This window comes from Vitis vinifera, chromosome 9 (assembly GCF_030704535.1).
Source record: "Vitis vinifera cultivar Pinot Noir 40024 chromosome 9, ASM3070453v1".
Lineage (NCBI taxonomy): Eukaryota > Viridiplantae > Streptophyta > Magnoliopsida > Vitales > Vitaceae > Vitis > Vitis vinifera.
In genome coordinates, this window is record NC_081813.1 from 6,653,401 (window position 1) to 6,677,921 (window position 24,521).

The window sequence follows — 24,521 nt, forward strand, 5'->3', positions numbered from 1 at the left end:
TATATATTTTTCTAGGAAAATGAAAAGGTTTATAATATAGTTATAATTTCATACTTTTCCTTGAAAGTTTAATAAATAAAATGAATATTATTATTAAAATAATATAAATTATAAAAATATTAACTTTGGGTACAAGTTAAGTTTATGTTGTCCAAATCTTGAACCAAGTTCAATTCAAGTTAAGGTTTAAATTCAAAAACTAGTCCAAGTTAAATTTAATTACTAAAAATGATTGTTTATAACATGGTCTAGTCTTGAAATGAATGAATATATTACATATTAATATATTATAAATAAAATCCGGACTAGTTGGGTCGAGTTAACCGTTAACCCAAGCTCAACCCATACAAAAAACTTATTTTTCCAAACCCAACATAGCATGAGGTTGAACCCAATTAGGCCCAACTCAAGCTTATTTTTCTAAGTGAACAATCAAAATTATGTGATATTTTCAAACTATTTCCAAGTGAACAATCAAATAAAATTAACACGTCTAAGATGTTTCTCAAAGTAACTTAAAGTTCACGACAAATCTTTTACATAATAGTAAAAGTACATATTAAAGTATAAATTAATTGTCCATAAAATCAAAATAATTAAAATCTTGGTTAATGCATCAACTATCTATGTTATGTCATTTATATTACATCATATTTGAATTAATTGCGGGTTGTCATTGTTTCGTCAAGCCTAATCCAAATCACATATTAAGTTATTTCAGTAAAAAAAAAAAAGTAGGTTGGGTTTGAGTTAGGTTAGTTTGAACTAATGTTTGTCTTAAATAAAATGTTTTAAACTTAATAATCATATTTGAACTAAGTTCAAGTTATCATTGTTTGGTTAAACTTAATCCAAATTACAAATTAAGTCAGAACTTAATAATTACATTTGAACTAAGTTCAAGTTGTCCTTGTTTGGTCAAACCTAATCCAAATTACAGATTAAGGGTGAGTTTGCGAGTAATTCTAAAAAGTGTTTATAGTATTTCTAATACTTGAATGATAAAAAAATTTAAGTGTTAAAAATATTAAAAATGCTTTCTAAAATCACTATTAAACAGGTTCTAAGTCACATACCCGATAAAAAATCAAGTTTAGATATAATTAGATTAGATAGAGTCGAAACCCTAATTTTAATATAATGTATGTGTTTCCTCGTGGTTAAAATGTTTTTGACTCCTCAATAATCGTAGTAAAGTTACTTAAATTGGACTTAAAGTTTAGACTCAATTTTTGAATTGAACTTTTAAAGTTGCTTAAATCAAGCTCCAACTTAAGTCAATTTTGTTGAGAACCGGGTTTGCTTTGAACAAGTCAAACCCTATCCACGAACCCACGGGAATTGGATCCGACCCATTGCCCCGTATGATTTCCATTCCCAATCATTTTACAATCCATTTGCCAATTTCCAGTAATTCCCAGAGAAGAAGGAAAGGACAACCCAAAAAAGGGCATAAAGAAAAGTTCGAGATAGGGAGGGCTATTGATTTCAGGAAGGAAAGGGGAAAGCCCTTGGAAGAGCTTCACAGGTCAGTAATTTTGGTGCCCTTGTCACAAAATGCCAATCTCCCCCTGATTTTCCTTCAATTTTCTAAGTTTTCTCGTTACGACTTTCCATTTTCAGGGGTTTTTGACATTTCCTTTCTGGAATCAGTTTTCCGTTGGATTTTTATTTTCCCGGGAAATCATTAGCCGAGGAGATCCGTACATTATTGGATGGGGTAAGTACTCCGGCTCCCGGTAGATTTTTCCGTTTGGTCCCCACAGAAAATGGAAGGGAAAAATAAAGAAGTTAGTGTTTTGGAAATTTGGGCTTTTCTTTCTGGTCAATTAAATGTAATGTAGTTGCTTTGTTTCAATGGATTTTTTTTTTTTTTTTTTTTCAATTTCTTGTCTTTTGTTTGTCTCTTTTTTCTTAGCGACCAAACGGAGGGTTAAAGGTTAGGAATTTCGAAAAGGTTTCGTGGGTGGATCTGTTTGTTAATATTAGTTTATTGCGTTTTTTTCCCTCTAAATTTGGTTGTATTTGAATTTAAGCTATATGGCTCGACTTGTAATTGAGCTGGAACGGTTTATTGCTCTGTTTGGTTGCTGAGAAAATATGGGGGAGATAAAAGAAAAAAAAAAAAGGAGTTTGAATTTTAGTTTTTCTACTATTTGGGACCTGAGAAAATGGCCAGTAATTTGGAATTCGGCCTTGATAATGAAAACAAAAGTAGTACTTCCCCATCTTTCTGGCAACTGTTTGTACTTTGGCCATAAGGAGCTCAAAATCTTGACTAAGATGCATAAATTTGTGTTTTTTGAATTTCCTAGTGAAATGCTTGAATTTATATTTCTTGAATTTTCCATTTTCTTGATTCTCTGATTATGTAAATGAGACCATGTTCACTTCATCCCCTCCATTCTCCACCATCAACCCGAAAAAAGGAAGGGCAGGCTGATACTTGTTTTTGTTCTTGGAAAGTATTTTCAATTTCCTCTTCTTTCATGTTGGTTTTTCAAATGCATTTCTTGTTGCCAATTTGCATATCCCTTTCCTTTCCATCTTGTAGCAAAGTTGATGGAGTGGCAGGACCTGCTTGTTCCCAGCTCTCTCCTCTCCTTTCCTTTGTTTATGGTATTCGGTTGTATCACATTGATCATGCTTTGAGTTTATGGTATCTCATCAAATAAGTAGAGATTGAAGTCGGTTTCGATTACCACTTATGTGAAGGATCATTTTTCCTTTTTAATGTTTTTGTAAAGGATTTTATGAGTAGTATGGAATGCAAAACTGGTGCTTGCAGTTTCGGTTCAAGGAGTAGGATTTTTTAAGCTATCACTTTTCAGTTAAATGATATTTGTAACAGAAGGATATGTGAATTGTAACAGAGCAGTAGTTTTCTTGCATGCTATCGTGAGCCCAAATTGATTAAGTCGCTGAATGAACCTTCAAAAGAATTGAGGATTCGAGGTCGGACATCAACTAAACCGAATATATCAGAAGACTTCTGGACCACGAGCGCTTGTGACATGGACAACAGTGCTATGCAGTCACAGGGAAGCATTTCATCGATTAGCACGTCAAACCAGATTCTAGTTCCTCATGGTGCTGCTGGTGCAAATGTTCCTTCTGAATTTGTAAACCATGGCAAGCTCTCGACCTACTTGGATTTTGGCTGACTATATCTGACAAAGCTTTAACATCTGAGGGGTGGTCACTGGTTTCTTATTGTATTATCTCATGTTTTCTTTGACATTGTATACTCTAAACCTAAAGTTGCGTTAATTAGGAATATGAATATCTTGGTTTTCATGGTTGCAGGTCTTCTTCTCTGGAATCAAACTAGACAGAATTGGATAAGGAATAAAAGGTCTGACAACCAGGCACAACAGATTCAAGAACCCAAAATAAAGTGAGTTTTCTGAATTAGTCAAACTAAAGAGGGCCTGTGAGTTGGACATGGGCATATAACCCTTAGACCTACTTACAATGCACGCAAGTTAACCTATCAGGTTTTAATCTAGGTGTCATTTTAGGCACAGCCGTCTTGTGCTGGCTTCCTTCAAATTCACTCTATCAATTGGGCACATGGCTTGCTTTAATAAGCAACACAACTAGTTCTTTGAATGTTTATTGTTTAGTAACCAAGAGACATGAAAAAAGGGAAAGTTTTATAAAGGAAAAGAAGTGTATTAGAAGCATGCGTTCATATTGTGTCATGTTGAACTGTGAATGATAAGACCAAGACATTCCAACCACCTTGGAGGGAGACAATCGCATGATTTGTATAGCAATACATCAGGCAGTAATATTATATTTCCCTTAGCCATTGGAATGGGAAAGATTAGACCAAGACAGTTTCTACTATTTTTGAGAGCTGGGCTATACTGTGATTCCATGCAAGCTAAAACATTTTTTTTTTTTTTTACTTTCTTCTGAACTTGATTATACAACCAAAGTGAGGTCTCTTGTGTACTTCTTCTTTTCTAGTTTTGCTTTTGCTTTTACTTCTCCCCTCCCACCCTCTCTGTGATGAATTCTTTCTTCTTCCACATTGGGCAACAAATCCAGAATGTTATGGACAATGAAATGAAAGGCTTCATTGTAATATTTGGAATGCTTTTTTCTAGTGCTTGAAATGAGTCCAATTTGTCATGTGTATGGAACCATTCTCTGGATTCCAAGAAATAACAACATTTTGAACTTACATTACCATTCCAAAGGCTATTCCTTTCTGATGACAATCCACTTTCTCCATTATCCTGAAACCTTGTATAGTCAGTCCTCTGTTAATCCATATTTATTGTGTTAGTTTGGCATCATGTGATTGCCATGTAATGAGGACTCTTGCCTTTGATGTCTAAATTCTTGGAATGAACCTTAATTTGGGCATGGCTGAGTACCTTTGTGATTAGGTTTCCTGGAAGCATTTGTGTGTAGAATCTAGGGAAATCATCTCCAAAACACATGCCTCTTCACCACAGAATTAAGCATTGTTTATTCATGAATTCGTTTCTTGTATCTTGTCAGAACTTATTGTCTCTCCATGGTTAAACATTTCTGGCTTTGCAGTTGGAATGCAACCTATGACAGTTTACTTGGAAGCAACAAGCCATTTCGCCAGCCGGTTCCTCTCTCTGTAAGTATCCCCACTGACAATAAGGTGGTTCGAATGAAACATTTTGCCTAACAGGAACCTGGTCTCAAATCTGACAGGAAATGGTAGATTTTCTGGTGGACGATTGGGATCGGGAGGGGCTGTATGATTGAGAATTTGAAGGCAAGCTGCATCAACTATTGTAACACGGGAAACTGCTTCTACAGAAAGAAGGCAATAAGGAAAGGAGGGGTTTGTATGTCAACTGTAACATCATTTTTCTAGTGCCTGCCCTATGGTTTTCAGTTCATAGGCCTCCAAGACATGTCTTGTATTGTTTTCAATGTTATATATACAGCAGCATTGGCTCAGAATTGTCTCAAACTGCACCCAAATTTCATATGAAAAAGGAACTCATGCATTATGAGAACCAATTCACTCAAGTCACAAATCTTTTTTCATTTGAAGACAACTAATTTGACTAAATAATATTTACCTAAAAAAATCATATTAAATTATGTTGCGGGGAACAAATGCATATGAGATACAAAAGGTGGAGAGGTTAGGTGAGAGGGGAATGGAGGCCTTTCTTACACTGCAATTATGCTTCTAATACTTTGCATAACCATGAAGCCACTAAATACAAGAAAGAATCAAATCTGCTCCATGCGTATCAATGGCTCGGTACAAACCATCCACATGGGGAAACCAAATAAACATCACTAACCAACAGGATAATAAGCTCAATTTGCTTGATAATCAGTGATTTCTCCTTTATTTGAATTCAATTGATCATAATACTGATATTGTACTATAATTACAATGAACCAGGAAAAAACAAAAGATGCTTGTCTATGAGTAGGTGTAAAAAAAACAAAATTGATACTCATAAATCATAACCAGCATATCGATTTGATTGTCGGTCTCTTCACAATAATTGAAGTCCAACAACAAGCAATTATTGGCAACCACATCCAGAAGATTGGATATGTCCAGTTAGGGACGTAGATGGGGATATACAATTTGAAATGAAAGGCATATATCATTCAAAGATCATGGTTCCATCCCTTTCGTCTACAATGAGAGTTATAATAATGAAAAAAGACAAATTGGGTCCACAAATTAATCAAAAGGGGATGGTTGATGTTGGCAATTCATTGAATGAATGAACCCTAAAGAACGGCCAGTCCAATTCCCAAAGGAGAATGCATGATAGGAATGTGGGTTACAGAATCCAATATTAACCCACCAAGCAAAACAACTGTTCAAATATGTATCTTATTGTACAGGTAATGCCTAAATTTTTCTTTCTATACACCCATCTCACACATTACCATAAGCTTTATCAGCAAAACAAAAACCACATTCAACACCTATAAATGATCAAACTAAATCTGTAGATGTAAAGCAGTTTTGTCATTATGTCTACGGGTCAGATTCAGTGTTGAAGGTCAAATTCAAGGTTAAATTATAATGAAATAAAACATATAAGGACATTTATAGAATGAGAACTCATCAACACCAAATAATACGTACTGATTTTGACTATTAAGAACCACTGCCAGCACTTCTTGTATTTACATCCAGTGAATACAGCATGCTCTGTTGCTCCTTTTTTTTCATATCTTTTTTATATGCGAATTTACCTCACATATTGCATCATGTTCAAATAGGAGGGAGTGAATGGTTTTTCGTCAGCCAAATGTTCCTCACCCAAACAGAGCAGTTGCATCTGGTTACAACCATTTCTGAAACAGATAATGTACCCATTTTTGGTATAACAATTCCAAATATTAGGATTATGTTGTTTCCAGCTAAAAATACAAAACAACCATAGATGTTAACCTAATATAAACCAAACTTACAAAGAAATGCCGAGAAAATTAAGACATTTTCTTTAGAAAATATATAAATGAAAATAAGGAGACAACAGAAAATGAAATAATAACAAATTTAAAATTTAAAGGAAGAAGAAAAAAACCCATCTCACTCTGTTATGGAAGGAAAACAAAGGATAAAATAATGATATATGAAAATTTTTGTTACTATTTTCCAGGCAACCAAACAGAAAAGAAGGAGAGTTTACCTCAAGTTATGGATCTATAGAGTTCAGTGTTGAGGAGAAGAGAGAACTGTTGGAACCAAATAAGGGTGAAGTAGGGGAGTCTAGCTCATACCGTGGAAAGTGGAGGAGGAGAGGATTGTGAAAAGGAAGGGGGCCTCGGAAGTCACTTTACAATTATTTTGGGTAATTTTAAATTTTTGAAAATTCATTTCTCACATGCTACTCCAAAAATCACTTCAAGTGATTTTTTAGATTTTCAAAAGTAATTTTTAAAATCTTACTAAATGTCTATTTTTTACCAAAAAAACGCTTTCAAGTACTAGAAAGGTTAAAAGCGCTTCTTAAAATCAATCTCTAAATATATTTCAAAACAAGGTATTGAAAAAAAAATGTTTTATGATGTATTTTTGTTGAAACTTTCAATTATGCACTTCTTAAATTCTGTTTTTTTTTTATAAGTAAAGAAAATTCATTTATAAAGAGACGCCAAAAGAGCGACTCTAGGTATACAACCTATGCAAGGTATACAAACCTATACACCCACCATCAAAAAAGCCAAAGACAAAGAAAGAGACCCAAGCACCCAAAAGGCCCAAAAACCTTACAATGATCCCAACCAATCTATAAAATTCACCAAAGTTTGAGGGCATTCTACTATAAACAGCTTTGCCTCAGACCAAAGAGAGCATAAAAAGGAATATTTCAATTTTTGTATTGATATTTTATCATCCTTGAAAGCTAATCGATTTCTCGCCTTCCACACCGTCCAAAAAATATGAAGGGGAGCCGCTCTCCTCACCTTCCTGTGTTTCTTGCCCACAGAAGAAATCTGCCAACTAAGCAGAGTCTCTCTAACTGAGCACGGCAATACCCAAGACACCCCAAATAAAGAAAAAAGCAACTCCCATAAGACCCTTATTTTTGAACAGTGAAGAAGCAGATGATTTATGGTCTCCTCCTTTTCCATACACATGAAGCATCTATTTGCCAATGACCATCCTCTTTTCTGAACAAGATCTAGGGTTAGCGCCTTACCCCATGCGGCCTCCCACGCAAAAAAGTTGATTTTGGGTTGTACCCACACCATCCAAATGCAACTAGATGGAAAAGAAGTAGGGCAGTCCGCTTCTAGAGCAAGATATAGAGACTTGGCCGAAAAAATGCCGCTCTTCGTTTCGGTCCAAACAACCGTATCATCTATGTCTCCAAGGACTCTCTTCCCGTGAAGATACCCCAAAAATAATTCCGCCTCCTCCACCTCCCAATCGTTTAGGGCTCTTGAAAAACAAGGGTTCCAACCCCCCTGCATCAAGGGATCCCAAACATCCGCCACCCAAGCTTCCTTTTCAATCGATAAGGCAAAGAGGGAAGGAAACGACTCACACAGAGGGGCATCCCCACACCATCTATCCCTCCAAAACCTCACCCTCCTCCCATTGCCGACACTAAAAGAAGTCCGCGCGCCCACCAAATCCCAACCCAACCTTATTCCTTTCCAAAGCCCGACGCCATGCGCCTCTCTCACTTCCTGAGTGCACCAACCCCTCTATCTTCCCCATACTTCCCTCTAATCACTTAATTCCACAAAGCCTCTCTCTCGTTTGCAAAACGCCAATTCCATTTAGAAAGGAGTACCTTATTGAGAATGGAAAGGCATTTGATCCCTAAGCCCCCGTTCTTCTTGTTTAAGCACACCACCTCCCATCTTACTAAATGTGGTTTTCGCTCCAAATTGCCACCGCCCCAAAGAAAATCCCTTTGGATTTGCTCTAGTCTTCGTCTAATTGAACTTGGTAATCTTAGGACAAACATAAAGTAAATGGGGAGATTTGACAAAGTACTTCGGATCAAGGTTGCTCTTCCTCCCTTAGATAAGTATTGTCTCTTCCACATAGTCAATCTTTTGCGGAAGTGCTCTTCCACTCCATCCCACACTGCCACTGACTTAAACAGAGCACCTAAAGGAAGACCCAAATAAGTGGACGGGAGACTACCCACTTTACATCCAAAGTCCAAGGCGAGATCATCAATATCCACTACCCTCCCTACTGGAATGAGTTCACTCTTCTCCAAGTTAATTCTCAGCCCCGAAACTGCCTCAAACCACATTAGCAGCCAACTTAGGTAAGTCAGCTGATCTTGGGAGGCTTGGCAAAACACCAAAGTGTCATCGGCAAACAACAAGTGTGAAATCTGAATCCCACCTTCATTCCTTCCCTTCACCTCGCAGCCCAAAATGTAACCATTATCCACAGCCCTTTTAAGGAATGAGCTGAAAACCTCCATGGCAATCACAAAGAGGTAAGGTGAGAGAGGATCACCTTGCCTTAAACCCCTTGAGCTTTGGAAAAAACCCTTAGGCGTTCCATTAATCAACACAGAGAAACTTGCAGTGGATATGCACCACTTGATCCACCCTAACCATTTCTCCCCAAAACCCATTTTCTGCATTAATGTAAGAAGAAAGGACCAATCCACATTGTCATATGCCTTCTCTATGTCAAGTTTGCACAAGATCCCATTTTCATTATTCTTTAGAATCGAGTCGATGGCTTCATTAGCTATTAGCACTGCATCTAGAATTTGTCTCCCCTCCACAAAAGCCTCTTGAGCCTTAGAAACCACCTTTCCAACCACCTTTTTAAGTCTATTAGCTAAAACCTTAGCCAACCACTTGTATAGGTTTCCCACTAAACTTATGGGCCTGAAATCCCTCAAATCCTCAGCCCCCATTTTTTTTGGGATTAAAACCAAAAAAGTTGTATTTAGCCTTTTAACAAATTTACTATGTTCATGAAACTCCCTAAAGAATCTCAACACATCTTCCTTCACAAAATCCCACGCAAACTGCCAGAAAGACATTGTAAATTCATATCAGTGATTCATAATGATAACAGTGGCACTTCTTTCTCCGTACCAGATCCTATTTCCCAACCCTCTAAGCAGCCCGCTATAGATTTATCCATACCCTATGTGAGATCATTTGATATACTGGATTTGAGTTTTCCGTAAAGTAAAATGGTGGAGTCAGAGGTATACATACACACATTCAATCTACCCAAGGAAAAAAAACACACACACACAGCATTTCAATTTCTGAATGCATACCTGGCAGTGAAGAATTTTAAGTTATTATCATTAAGAATCAAACCTCTGTAATGCACCTGAAATAAGTCATTTGATCAATCTTACAGTTGTTAGTCAAACACCAGTATCAGCTACACCAACTTCAAATTGTACCTAACCAAAACAGATTAATTTTGTACATTTCTATATCACTTTTGAGTACACAAAGTTGTAAGCAACTTAACAAACAAAAGGACCATACCAAAATGAGTTACCAATGACTGGAATGGAAGTTTGGAAAAGATAATCAACCCAGGTGTCCTCAACAGCTGGAATTCAAATCCTACAAATAATCCAATCAAGTAGTTGGATTCTTGCAGGTAGTACAATTGTGTCCAGCCCCGTTGCAGTGAGAACAAAATACAGTTCCTTTTTCCCTGAACTGGAATTTGTTTCGCTGGTGTGGGGGTCTCCCAATACGGCGTTTCATGGTAGGAGGATCAAGAGAAGCATATGTGACACCATTTTGGTCTTTCACATTTCCATCAGAATCAACTGTTGGCATGTTGTCAAAATCAAGTGGATGCAATATGCCAGAGTAAATCATTTCTTGCTTTGGCAAGTGGAACCACTCTTCAACAAATCCATAAACGTCTTGGTTCATCATCTGTATGACTGCACATGCATGTTCGCATGGGATTCCTAACATCTGCCAAGCTGAGCAAGTACAGGTATGTTGCTTCAAGTCAACACAATGACTTCTATCTCTAGTTTTGACCTTAAATGTATCTGTGTAGGGAATAACTGTAAATGCTTCAGCTTTGGCAATGTTTAGCAAGACTTTATCCTCAATTTTTGGGCTAATGAATCTCTTCCAACTCTGTGTTGCTGCTTTACATTCAATTAGCAAAGAGGCTAGCTTCTCCATGTGTTTGACAACAAAGTTAAATATGCTGTGATGCTGATCCTCATTGATCAAGTCATCAAACAATCCGGCAAGATTAGTATTCATTTTATCCCAACGCTTTTTAGAGAATTTAGACAATGCCCAATGTTCAGGACCGCTATCTTCAATCCACTTGGCCAAGTTAGCACTATATCTCCTCAAGTTCTCCATGGCACGAATGTAATCAATTTGTAACCTTGTATAGGCAATGGCATCAAGGAACATCAGTGCATCTTCTTTGCCTTTCCTTCCTTTAGTGTTCTTCTTTGTTAACTGGCAGCTGAAGCTCTCCTTTAGATGCTGATAGCAATATATATGATTTTCAACTCCAAACACCTCTGCAACACTCCTAACAATGTCAAGGTGCATATCAGAAATAATGACCACCTCCATTTTACCAACTAATTGCTTTAACTTTTGAAAGAACCATAACCAGTCATCATAAGTTTTTGAGCTTACAATGGCATATGCAATTAGAAACATATTGTCATCACCATCATATGCTGAGGCTGAAAGCAAAGTTCCCTTGTGTAGGCCACCCAATTCTGATGAATCAATAGATATAATTGGTCGACACCCTGTCAAAAACCCATGCACGCAAGCTCCATATGCAACGAACAATTGCATAAAATTGCCCTCATCCGAAGAAGTCCATTCTGCAATTGTCCCAGGATTAGATTTTGTTAACTGTGCGCACAACCATGGCAACAGCTTATATGAGTTGTCTGAAAGACCAAAGATTCTCTCTTTCACCTTCTCTCTATACTGCCAAGCTTGACCATAGGTCATTCTTATTCCATGTTGTCTTTCAAAGTCCTTACAGATTTGACGGGGCATACAATCAGGAGTAGCCTTTATCACGTCATTAGTTAGAACCGCCAGCTTGCATAATCGTACTGTAGGAAGTGGTGAAGAGTCCTCGTGTATAGAGTGGTTATGATTATTTTGAAATGTGTACACTCTCATCATTTTGGTACCCTTGACACCACAAGCAGCTATTTTCCAAGTGCATCCATCAACTGCACAACACACACTGACATAACGGGGACAATTCCTTTTAAATTTGTACCTGAATCGTCCAGCTAAGGACATAAGATATAATGCATTCCGGAATTCATCAGCATTTGCAAAGCTCTGCCCACTACCCAATATGGCATTCTCAGAGGTACTTGAAGCTGGTGGATCTGCTTCAAACTTTGTACATCTTGATGCCAACCCATGTTTCTGAATTGTATAATCATCATTCATGCCTTGAGATGATGATGGTGTTGATGCAGAATGATTTTCCACATTAACACTGCATAGTTAACAACTTCATGTCTGTCATCATAAAAATTAATACATAAAACTTATATGTAAATAAAGTCAATAGTGGAAGATAGTGTGCATGTGTGACTTATGGAGTGCTTTTTCTAGCTACAACTCCTTGTGCTGCTTCTTCTTTACAAGCTCTAAATACAAAAAGATTATCCACATTTACACTGCATAATTGACAAATTATTGTATGTCATCATAAAAAATAGATAAAGCTTAAAAATAAATAATGACAATAATGGGAGACAATGTGCACATGTGACTCACAGAGTGCTTTGTCCATCCACAACTCCTAGCTCTGTTTCCTCTCTACAAGCTCTAAGGACAGGATGACTTTCCACATTTGCACTGCATATAATAAACTCATGTTTTCCATTGTTAAAGAAGGAAGAAAAAAAGAAGGAATAGATAAAGCTAAATATAAATAATGAGGGATAGTGTGAATGTGTGACTTACGGAGTGCCTTGTCCATCTGCAACTCCTTGCTCTACTTCTGTACAAGCTCGAACTATATAGACACGCGAGAAACCATCACTAAAGAGGACCATGCTATTTACAGCATCATCATCGTCCAACGGTAGGAGTACAGATGGGTCAAATTTTAGGGTATACTTAAATGATAAACCGGATGGGTCAATTTGAAGTTTCGTACATGCCTTCAAGACAAATTCAGCATGTGATGTTCCTTGATTGACAATTATGCCACTAGTACATCCACCCTTGTAATCAATGGAACCATTAAAGCCATTTTCAATCTCCCCTCCAAAGTAAAGGTAACAATATATTGATCTGCTGCTTTCCATTTACCTAATACAAAACAACATGACTCATTTGATGGTTATGTCTTACACATGTCCAGGGAAACAAATACATTCAAATATGGTTGCACAAGATAAAAACCAGCTGCATTCCTGCTGTAGTTCACTCACATAAATCAAATTTCTTGTACAATGCAGCAAGGAAGCCATGTCTAATGGGCAAGAGTGCATCTGTTTTCATGGAAGAAGCTGTAATCCTACTTAGTCAAGCTATTTCAATTAGGCACCCCTACTTCCAACTAATGATCTTACTGCACACCATTTCTTCAAATAAAACTTAGCAGATAAAACTATAAATTCTTTTTCAGAAAAGGAAAAAAAGAACAACTGGAACAAGATAAACACCGAAATCCCACATTTGCATATATGCCAACTTTATATCAGAGATTACACTCCTTGGAAATTATAGATAAGATAAATTTTAGTACTCGCCCATTTCTTACACCCACAGCCTTACTCAAAACCAGGTTTCATATAGATTATTCATTGATTACGCAAAAAACTATATCTGAGTGAGAGAATAAGGTCTAAAAAAATTCCTTTTTTGACCATAAAATGCATTAAGCTTATGTTTTGACAAGTATAAACAGTACATTGTTTCAAAGATTCAAATGGCCAAAAGCTCTTCCCATCACAAAGAGAATTAACTCAAAGCATATGGAACTCTCATTCTCACAAAAAAACTAACACTAGCTTGTCACTCGCAGTCCCTTGAACCAAAACTCAAGAATAGGCATTTTGAGTTATTTGGAACAATAATCGCATGCCAATGTCAATAAGAACACAGTAACTACATTGCTCTAAGTTGTGTTTGGTTGCCGTGAAAAATGTGTAAAATGAAAATCTTATAATAGTACCTATAACCCAATACGTGGTTGAAGGCGTTGATGGGGTGATATCAGGGATGGGCGAGGAGAGGGCTTGGGTCTAGGGTTCCATCCAATTCATGGTGTTAGATCTGAAAGCACTGGCTCAAAAGATTCAGACTGAGAAAATTTTGCTGGTACTACGATGATTTTAGGGTTTTGATTCAGAGGGAACATCGAGAGGGAAAATTTTATGTTTTCGATTGCATACGTGGATAAATCCAGGTTACACACGTGTCATTGAGAGTTACAAAGTCGTGGGCCTCGTGGCTTTGAAAGAAGGAAGAATTATGTTTTGAAGGTAGATCGGTCCTCAAATTAACAAAAGGTCCATGTAACTCTTCAAATTTAACAAAAGGTCCATGTAACTCTTCAAATTGAGCCCAAAACCCAATGAAAATATGGAAATTGAGTTGAAAGATATCATCCTTTAGTATTTCCAAAAATGCCCTTTGTTGATTTTGAGAAAAAAAAATTAATATTTTTGAAAAATACTTTTATTTAATTTAATATTTTTTATTTAATTTAATATTTTAAAAAAATACTTTTATGTAATTTAATATTTTTTAAAATACTTTTATTTAATTTAATATTTTTTAAAAATAAATTAATTTAATTTAATATTTTTGAAAAAAAATATTTAATTTAATATTTTTGAAAACTACTTTTATTTAATTTAGTATTTTTGAAAAAAAATTATTTAACTTAATTTTATAAAATATTTTATATGTGTTCTTAAAGAGTATATTTGTTCGTTACTATTTCATATCCTTCAACTCAATTTGAAGACTTATATAAACCTTTTGTTAATTTTGGGGCCCATCTATCCACAAAAGATAATTCTCCCATGAAAGAAAGTATGGAAAAAAGCGAAGTAAATTTAATTAATAATAAATTCCTGATAATTTAATATTTATTTGAATACATTTTGTGTTTTTTATCTTTAGAATAATAATAACTAATTTTAAAAAATTTATACTAAAATTGTAATAAATTTTAAAATTTGATTAAAAAAAAGTGAAAGCGTGTTTTCATATACTCATATGAAAATAATTACAAAATACGAATACATTCGGTCTGATCATACATGGTAGCTGAGTTTCATTTTCGGCATAAATCACACTTATATAATCAGTCTCGTTAGTTTCCTATTTGAATTTCATCATAAACTACACATGATCAAATAGATCTCGATAATTCAAATTGAGTTTCGTTGTAGACCAAACCTATACGACTGGTCACATAATTATCCTATCTAGTTTTTGTCATAAATAGCACACGGTCTGATCGATCACAACAACTTAGTTTCGTTTTCTGCTTATGCCTCATTTGTACGATCAGTCATGTAGTTATCTTATCTTGTTTTCGTCATAGTTGACACCCAATCCAATCAATCATGAAAGTTCAGTATCGTTTTTGGTGTAGACCGCACCATTATGATCAATCACACTGTTTTCATCACAGACGGTACTCGATTCGATTGGTCATGATAACTTGGTTTCATTTTCAGCATAAATCACACATATCCGATCGGTCACGTTATTGTCATGTCTAGTTTTCCACTTAGACCACACCTAGTCATATAGGTCCTGACAATTCAGTTAAGAAATAAAATGGAATGATATTATGGATTGGGGAGTGTCTCAAATTCATAATTAGGGAAGTTTCTTCTTCTTTTTTTTTTGTAAAAAATATTGTATAGAATATTTTTTAAATTGATATATTATTATAATATCAGACTTCCTTATAAAATAAAGAAGGTTGTTATAAATATCTCTATAAATATTAGGGATAATTGTTTTTTGTACCCCGTTGGGCCCAAAAATTAAGATTTGGCCCATAAAAGTTGCATAATTGATGGGAATGATATAAAATGTGAAGAGATCAATATACCTTTCAAAACTATTTTGAGTATTTTCTACCACAATGTTTGACAAACTTTTTTATTTTAATTTTTTTTAATAATTATTTTGAAAATTTATTATTTTTAGAAAACTAATTTTTTTAAAAAATATATCTTTTAAAAAAAATAATTTTGACATGTTTTTAGTTATTTTTTACATATATAATTTTAAATATATATATATTTTCCAAGATGTTTGATTTTTAAATAATAATAATAATAATAATAATAATAATTTATTTTTATTTTTTTGGAAAATTGTGTATTTTTTTCCAAATCACTAAATTAAAATAAATTTTAATGAGGTTTACAAAAGGAATAAAATTTAAATTAATGTTTTTCTACTTTTTTATTTTTCATAATCAATAAATATCATTTTTGGAAAGATAAAAAAATTCATATTCTTCTTCTTAATTTTCACATTTCCTCTAAGTCTTGGGCTTAAATAGTGAACTTATATGGATCAAAACTTAATTTTTGGACCTAATTAGGTCCAAAACACAATTGTCCCTAAATATTATAGGTAATGAGAGGAAAAAATTATGAGACAAAAATTAACTTGTAAAGACCATATGAAGTAAATAGAGATATAAGGAATAACAACATATATATGATGGAACATGATGAGGAAGAACAACAAATACATGGTGGAGCAAGAGGACTCGTGATATGGTATAGATAAAAGGAGTGGATAAATATAAGATGTTTTAAGAACACAATAGTTATATATCATTCTATACTCTATAATGTTCTCTATTATATAATAGAAAAAAAAATTCTCATTCATTGATGTAGGCATGATTGGTTCTCTTCTCTATAATGTTTTCTACTATATAATGCAAATATTTTATCTCATTCGTAGATATAGGCATAGTTGGTCGAATCACGCAAAAATCTCGTGTATCATTTACGTGATTGTTTTATTTTTATGTTCTTTAATTAACCTTGTTTCCATTAAACCTTAAGCGGCGCAACACCATGTGTTAAAGAAATATTTTCTTCCTTTTTACCCTAATGAATAAACACATATTTATCAACTTATGTGACATGACATACATCATCATCAAATTTATCGACTTAATTCTATGAATAAACACATATGATATATAAATAGTGTTGTTTAATTTCCTTTTTGGTAAGTAAGGGATAAAAGATGAAAAGGTCATGAAAGAGAAAACAGACGTGGCATCAGATGCCTTGCATCTGGAACACTTGTCATGCAAATATGTCTCAGAAACACCCAGAACGATCCATTTTTGCCCCTTCCTAGACTTTTTCCTAGAACCCTTTGGAGACTTCTCCACCCTCCTTAAATTCTCCCAACATCATCACTATCAGCCCAGGAAGCATCACAAAGAAATTAATCCACCTCAAATTCAAAACCCATCAATATGGCCTTGGCTCGTTTGGCTTTGAGGAGTCTGCAGCAGAGGGTTCCCTCTTCTTCTTCTTCTTCTTTGCTGAGCCCTAGTCTCAGTGAGAGAGCTCTGACTGGACAGAGGTGGGGGCCGGAGATTGTGAAGAGGTTCTCGGCAACGCCTGATGCTGCCTCTGACAAGCCATCTGGTGAGAAAACAGAGGTTGCTGTTTCTGAAGGTGACAGAAAGCCCAAGCTCTTCCCCAGGAAGCAGAGGAAGAGGAGCCTTTGGAGGAACAATAGAAACGATTTTGTCCCTTCCCTGAATGGTACTTATTCTTTCTCTCATCACTAAATCAACCACTCCATTGAAAATTTTCTAGCTTGGAATAACTTAATTCTCCTTTTCTTTTTTGCCTTAAGAGTTGTTCCCTCCAAGCATAGGAAATGCCCTGATGCAAGCAACCCAACACATGAACAGGCTACTTGAGAATTTAGCACCTTCACGTCTGATAGGCAGATTAAAAGAGCAGGACCAGTGCTACAAACTCCGCTACGAAATGCCCGGATTGACCAAAGAGGATGTGAAGATCTCAGTTGAAGATGGGATCTTATCCATAAGAGGAGAGCACAAGGAGGAGGAGGAAGAAGGCTCAGATGATGAGCATTGGTCAGCTACAAGCTATGGGTACTATGACACGAGCCTCTTGTTGCCTACCGATGCCAAAATTGAAGAAATCAAAGCTGAGCTGAAGGATGGTGTCCTCACCATCATTATACCCAGGAATGAAAAGAAGGGGAAAGATGTGAAGGAGGTTCAGATCCAGTAATCCACTGATTCTGAGTGGGTGAATGTGACTCTTTGAAATGGGGTGTTTATAATGTAAGAGAGTGAGCAACTTTGGGGTGTTTGAAATTAAAATAAAGTTCGTTGGGTTTGGACTTTTCACTGTACAGCTCGTCATATGTTAATTGTCTGAATGCAATGTCTCAACCTTTGTATTTTCTGAGGGAAAAAACATGTAGTGTGTGATGGGTAAGAGGTAGGATTGATATATGATGATTAAAATTAAAAAAATTAAAAAATTGCTCAAAAAATGAAGACATGCTAAGAGTAGTGTTGGTCAAGACCCCAATGGTCCAGCCCATGAGAGTTGGGGAAGTTTGTTTTCTGAAAAGCTCTTGGAGCCCGTTCTAGAAGGGCTGGGTCTACTAGCTTTTTGAGCCCAATTGTGGGTCTTTATGGTCAGTTTTTGGGAGTCCATTTGCTGCGGCCTGGACAGCTTTGGAGGCCCATCTTACGAACTTTTTATTGTACAAACCGTAGCCTTGCACCCATATATGGACCAAAATGGCCATCATGAGGATTCTAGTTGTTAACAATTATAAAATACATGAATCATAAAATTTTCATTAAATCGGCTAAACTACCTTTCGAACAAAATAATGTTTACAAAATCAAGAAGCATTTATGTTGGAAAATTTTGAATTATCTTTTTGAAAAGCCCAATATAAAAAAAAAAAAAAATTTGTTATTTTACTGTTCAATTCTTGGTCTCAAGCCATAAATTGAACCACACTAAAACTACGAGGACTACTTTGTTTTATAGCATAAAAGTCTTTCAATTTCTACAAATAACTTTTTTTCCCGAGCTATCTTGATATTTCTTTTTCCAAAAGTAAAAAATTAAAAAAAAAGGTGAAAGAGATATTTTATTTATGTACTTATTAGGGTGGTTTTTGAGATGTTCAACTCTAAAAATCTGCTTCCCTTTATTTTTTATTATGTTGGATCAGGTTGAATCAGTCCGACTTAAACACCCACCCAACTCCAATAATTTACTATTTACAAGCAAATGTAGACGTAAAGAATAATGATTAGAGAGAGTTCTCATCATTTGCTTAACAAATCAAGTGTTCCTTTTAATTTATTCATTTTAGAGTTTATTTGATAGCAATTTTAAAAAACGTTTATAATATTTTTAATATTTAAAAATTTTTTATCGTTTCGATGAATGTTTTTAAAATTACTAACCGCATATGAATTTGATTTTGATTTATGATAAATGTGATTTTGTTGATTGAGTTGGATGTGATTTGTAACACTTTCTCAATTAAATAATTTTTCAAAAAATCTTAAAAAGAAAAAAAGAAAAAAAAAGTAGCAAACGAAACCATTACACAAATTGCTTAAATTAGTTTTTTAAAAATAAAAATAATTAATATAATGAGCACGCGTAATGAAAAATGAGATGAAGAAGGGTCCAGAGGAGTACTAAGGTGGGGGCAAGCAGTTTCTGACATTGAAAAGACGTCGGGCGAACTGACACATGCCTGTTTCAGAATTATGATTTTAACAGTAACGTAAACTTCACACTCGCGGTAAAAAAAAAAAAACAGTAAAAGGGAAGTAATGTCATTTTCAGATAAATTTACGGGGCTTTGAATGACGTTTGATTAGATGACCAACATGGGCATGTACGGACAATGACATGAAATCCGAACCGTTCTCACGTCCTTATCAGGAAAAATGAACCATCAGATGGCCATAAGATTCGGTGGTGTGGACAGGGATTCTACACTCCTTTAATCGCATTGCCGTCCGATTCTCCTTAGGATTTTTCATCAAGTGCTTACACGGCACTATTACTGGTGTGATGAGATATCCGTGTCTGATTTTTTGCACGTGCTGGTACATTTTCTCGTCAGTGACTCAGTGGGTTAGTTGTTGGATCCCACCGATGGGGACCATCCACAGCGTTGACCAACTCTTTTTGTACAAACAAAATGCTAAATTACCGATTTGAGTACCTAACATGAGATCTCGGCCGTTGAATTACCACGACAAACGAATTAGTCCGAGGTATTAACGACAAGATTTAAAAATCTATATATATATATATGACATGAATAGTGGTACCTGACCCTTTGTGTAACAGGACAGGAATGAGCCGGCTCGAGATATGTTGGTCTCACCCTAATTTAAAATAAAAAAATTAAATAGGGAGATATTTTTTTTTTCAAATTTTAAAAAATTAGTTATATTGAAAATAAATATATTTTAGAAATAAATAAAGCTTATAAAATTTTAACTTAAAAATTATTTTGTGTGCTAAAAGTAGGAAAACAAGAAAAGATTACATTAAAATATTTTTAAATTTAACCTTGATGAATTTATTTGTAACTCATTTATTTTAATTTCAAATACATCATATAAAAGACAAAATGAGTACAAATATTGATCGTCACATTGTTATCATATGCAAAAAGGAGATCGCAAATTATGATAAACATTTTATATATTTTGATTTTATTTTAATTTCAAATACATTACATAAAAGACGGAACAAGTACAAATATATCGTTCCTCACATTGTTATAAAGAATATTGCAAATTATGATAAATATCTTATATATTTTGATCTTATATACATATAAAAATGGAATTGTTAATTTCAATTTAATTATAATAAATATAAATATTTTATTTACTTTTTATTAAATTCAAAGAATATTAAAATTTAAAATAAATTTATCCAATGACTCTTCAAATCATTTATTTTATTTACAAATAAAGAAAATTAGCATTACAAATTGAATTTAGAAGGGGATAAATTTTATGGTGCTTGTATCTTATTTTTATATTTTTCTCTTTAGGGTTTATGACTTAAAACCATACGATATTGGTGGGTGGAAGAGTAGTGAAATTTGAAGTGTCAATCATCACATTTTGTAATGGGCATGGCCTAACCGTTGATAATGTCAATTATTATTCCTCCAAATGCTTAATAACGTAGAATTAGGAAAAATTTAATGTACAAAATCGAAGCTCATTGAAATTTAAACTTAAACCCTTTGGAGTGTAGGATAAAATTTGAAGGTTTATTTGATAATTATTTTCAAAAATAGTTTTTTATTATTTAGAAAAATTTAGGAAAACACATTTGATAATAAAAATTTATTTCTTATTTTTTATTTTTAAGAATAGAAAACAAATAGTCTACTTGGAAATTGTTTTGGAAAACAATTTTCTGTTCTCTAGAATTAAAAAAAAATAGGAAAAGACTTTTGATAATAAAAAATTGTTTTATGTTTTTTTTTTCTTAAAAACATAAAATATAATGTTTTGAAAGAATATTTTTAAATATTTTTAATTGTTTTTTAGGATGGATTTAAAAGATAATTATACAAACATGTAAAATAATTAAAAATAAGATAGTAAATATAAAAAATTATTTTTAAAATATTAAAAAATTTTAGGTTTTCAAGCAAATTTTTATTTCACAAAACATCAAAAAATATTTTTTAAAAACTATTATTCAAAATTGCCAAACAAACATAAGATGTTTTTAGAAATTATTTTTTAATTATTTTATATATTTTATACTTATTTTCTAAGAATTACTTTTAAAAAAATAATTATACAAACATATAAAATAATTAAAAATAAAACACTAGTCATACAAATTATTTTTAAAAATATAAAAAATATGTTAAATTTTTTTTAAGTTTTTTAATAGATTTTTTTAACAAAATATTAGATAATAAATTCTCAAAATCATTCTCAAAAGCTATTTTTAAAATATTAGGTTTTTGAAAACACTTATCGAGGAAACCTAATCCTTCTATTAATAGTAGTAAAATATGAAAATGAAGTTGGCTGAAGAGGAAAAATTGGTGCAGTTTCCAAAGGAAATAGTAAGATCGTGCTGCTTTTGAGAAATTAGTGCTTGGTTGGAGGCTTTGAAAGTCCAAACGAAACACTGAAAAAGGTAATACAGCCCCCACCCCCCCCCCCCCCATTTTCAACTCCTTCGTCCCAAAAAATCCCTGCAAAAGGGTGCAACTTTGACCTACACTCCCCTATCCCCTCTCTCCAATAATTTCATCTGCAGAAGGGTATTTTTGGTATATATTTTTAAGTTTCATTATTTATATACCCTCATATATTCTTGATTAATAATTTAAATTTCATCATATATATTTATTTATTTAATTTTTTGGTATTTTGAAAAAAATTAAATTCCATTACATATCTGAAGACTTCTTGGAAATTGATAAGCACTAGGTAAAACGACAAATGTATATAATATTTTTAAATTTTTATTAAAGAAAATAGAAGTTATGTCCCTTTCAAACTAAAAAGGCATTTCAAAGAATTATGATTTTCCTTCTTTTTATTTCTCCTTTTTGATCGTATAATTTCTCTGCAGAAGTGTCGACTAAAGTTTGAATAAAGGGAGTGAAAATGAGGGGGTAAAAACACAGTGGATACGAGGTAAAAAAAAAAAGGACAGGTGGCAAGTTGAAAAGTAATTTAGTTCAGAACCAAAAGAATAAGAGGACAAGTTGCATGTTCAAAAACTGCTTTTATTTATTTATTATTATTTTTAATTTGAAAACCTAAATTTTTTTAACATATTTTTAATATTTTTCAAATAATTTTTATATATAATATTTTATTTTTAATCATATTATGTATTTGTATAATTATTTCTTAAAATAATCTTTAAAAAATAAGTAAAAATAATAGAAAACTATTAAAAAATATTGTTTGAAAATACCCTAGAAAATAGTTTATGATTATTAAACATATTTTTTATAATTTTTTTAGAGAACAAAAAATTGTAATAAAAAACAATTCTTAAATAGACCAAATGTTTCTTCTACCTATCCTTTATATTGATTTCACTTGCGTTTGATTTGATATTTTTAATATTTTTAAATATGTTTTAAAAATAAAGTGTTTTATTTTTAATCATTTTATATGTTTGTATAATTATTTTATAAACTCAACTTTAAAAAAACAATTAAAAGATATTATTTGAAAATATTTTATTTTTTGTTATTTAAAATAGAAAATAAAAAACAATTTTTGGTTGTCAAACGTATTTTCTTATTTTTTCGAAAAAAATTACCAATAAAATTGGTTTTATACAAAATTAATCATATGTTACTAACTTGCAATGAAAAATATTTTTGAATTTAACAATTGTAAAAGATAAAAATGATTAAAAAAATATGGATACTTATAAAAATAATAAAATTATTTTCCATTTAAAAAGTCTAGTACTTAAATAATTCCCCAAAATTAATTTTACCATTTCAAAATTTGAAAATAATTTAAAAAAATATGAATTAAGTTGATATTTTATTTGTAAGTTATTATTACTTTTATTTTTAAAAATAGAAAAGAAAAAAAAAATGAAAGGGAGAGAAGTAGAGAGGAGGGAAGGAGAAGGGGTGATGGGGTTGGGCAGGAGGGTAATGGGATGATTCAAAGACCCTCTGAAGGATGGTCAAGTCATGCATAGCAAAAGTTCATCAAATGGTCACCTCTCCTCCCCCCCACCCACTAAATACCTAAAGTCAGGTGCACCAGTTCCCAAAAAGACTTCCCAAATGTTCATTAATTTTTCTACTGTGGGTGTCTGCTTCAGAGACATGTCCCTTCTTCAGGAAACACCCACAATCTTGTCCCAATCCTTTTCAATATAATACCCCATTGCCAATCACTCTCTCCTCACTCCTCCATTCTCAAAGAAACACTCAACCCTAACCCCCATTCCTTCAAACTCCAGAGAACAGTTCCCTTCTGATCTTCTCTCTTCTGAAATTATTAACATACATATATATAAGATCCATCACTGTGAAAAGGTCCACCCCATGCTGATGGCTTCTTCAACAACGCACCCACATGGCCTGAAAGTTGCAGTCATCGCTCTGATTCTCATCTCTTTTCTTACCTCTCTGCTGCCTTTCAAATCAGGTAAAACAACCAATCTCTTCTTACCTCTACTTCCTCACTGAGAATATGCAGCTTTTGGGTGTTTTCAATTTTCTTTTCTGAAGTAGTTACTAGTTCTAGTTCTGGACCTTTGCTTTTGTTTCTGCATGTGGGGCAGCTGGGTCAGAAGTCTCAAGTTACAGCGAGAGCCTGCAGCAGCGAAAGAAAATGGTGTTGGGGTCAAAGCCTCCTCGGTGTGTGAACAAGTGCTTGAATTGCAGGCCTTGCATGGCCACTCTGGTGATTCCTCCCCGTCAAAAGAAGGTTGTGGGAGCTTCCTCTCATGGAGAAGACGATAACTACTATCTCCTTTCATGGAAATGCAGATGTGGGGACAAACTCTTTCAACCTTGATCATCATTCTGATGATAACCCCACAGAGAAATTAGTCCACTCTTCCCTCCCTCAACTCTGATGATAACCCTTTTTTGTTCTGATATTTTACTACTATTTCATGAAAATTGCTGCATGATCTCTATCTCTCTCTCCCTGTAAACTCTCTGTGTGTTTTTACTTTTTATAAATACGTACAAGCAAACATGGGGCGTGTCATGGTTATTGTCTCCATAACTTAAATTATGGTGATTCAGAAACACAACCTGATCAGTCATTCTTTGATTTAATGGGTGTAAACAGGACAAACACCATTCAAAGGCAGGTGGGTTTTTCCCTTGAGTACCGTTTTCTTTGTCCTTTAGTACATCATGGGTTTCTTCAAAAGTCACCTATATATTATAGTTCTTTCTGATCATCAACCCTAGTTTATACATGGGGTATTTCCATACTTAGGATGAGGAACAGTTCTTATTTGTACAAT

The 24,521-nt window shown here is 33.7% G+C and overlaps 4 protein-coding genes across 7 annotated transcripts; 3 read left to right on the forward strand and 1 right to left on the reverse strand.

The window, feature by feature from the left end:
- The first annotated feature begins 1,396 nt into the window (after positions 1 to 1,396).
- Positions 1,397 to 4,953, forward strand: LOC100250951 (uncharacterized). 4 transcript variants are annotated; one of them, XM_010656481.3, is made up of 7 exons: positions 1,397 to 1,528; positions 1,624 to 1,720; positions 2,555 to 2,619; positions 2,874 to 3,132; positions 3,307 to 3,397; positions 4,516 to 4,624; positions 4,702 to 4,953. In XM_010656481.3, the coding sequence occupies exons 3-7, from the start codon at positions 2,563 to 2,565 to the stop codon at positions 4,753 to 4,755; spliced, it is 570 nt and encodes a 189-aa protein (XP_010654783.1). In that variant the 5' UTR covers positions 1,397 to 1,528; positions 1,624 to 1,720; positions 2,555 to 2,562; the 3' UTR covers positions 4,756 to 4,953. The 4 variants fall into 4 exon arrangements, with proteins under 4 accessions (XP_010654783.1, XP_010654784.1, XP_010654785.1 ...); XM_010656482.3 differs by having other exon boundaries at positions 1,398 to 1,528; positions 4,558 to 4,624; XM_010656483.3 differs by lacking the exon at positions 2,555 to 2,619 and having other exon boundaries at positions 1,398 to 1,528; positions 2,879 to 3,132.
- Positions 4,954 to 9,866: 4,913 nt separating this feature from the next.
- Positions 9,867 to 13,850, reverse strand: LOC104880261 (uncharacterized). The gene is made up of 4 exons (XM_019222327.2): positions 13,649 to 13,850; positions 12,430 to 12,780; positions 12,241 to 12,321; positions 9,867 to 11,956 (listed from the first exon to the last, which is right to left on the reverse strand). The coding sequence occupies exons 2-4, from the start codon at positions 12,774 to 12,776 to the stop codon at positions 10,072 to 10,074; spliced, it is 2,313 nt and encodes a 770-aa protein (XP_019077872.1). The 5' UTR covers positions 12,777 to 12,780; positions 13,649 to 13,850; the 3' UTR covers positions 9,867 to 10,071.
- A 2,947-nt stretch (positions 13,851 to 16,797) lies between these two features.
- On the forward strand, positions 16,798 to 18,227 carry LOC100266263 (26.5 kDa heat shock protein, mitochondrial). Its single transcript, XM_010656487.3, has 2 exons — positions 16,798 to 17,246; positions 17,341 to 18,227. Exons 1-2 carry the CDS (start codon positions 16,952 to 16,954, stop codon positions 17,745 to 17,747), a joined length of 702 nt encoding a protein of 233 aa, XP_010654789.1. The 5' UTR covers positions 16,798 to 16,951; the 3' UTR covers positions 17,748 to 18,227.
- A 5,119-nt stretch (positions 18,228 to 23,346) lies between these two features.
- On the forward strand, positions 23,347 to 24,356 carry LOC104880262 (EPIDERMAL PATTERNING FACTOR-like protein 8). Its single transcript, XM_010656488.3, has 2 exons — positions 23,347 to 23,686; positions 23,823 to 24,356. Exons 1-2 carry the CDS (start codon positions 23,584 to 23,586, stop codon positions 24,056 to 24,058), a joined length of 339 nt encoding a protein of 112 aa, XP_010654790.1. The 5' UTR covers positions 23,347 to 23,583; the 3' UTR covers positions 24,059 to 24,356.
- Positions 24,357 to 24,521: the final 165 nt, after the last annotated feature.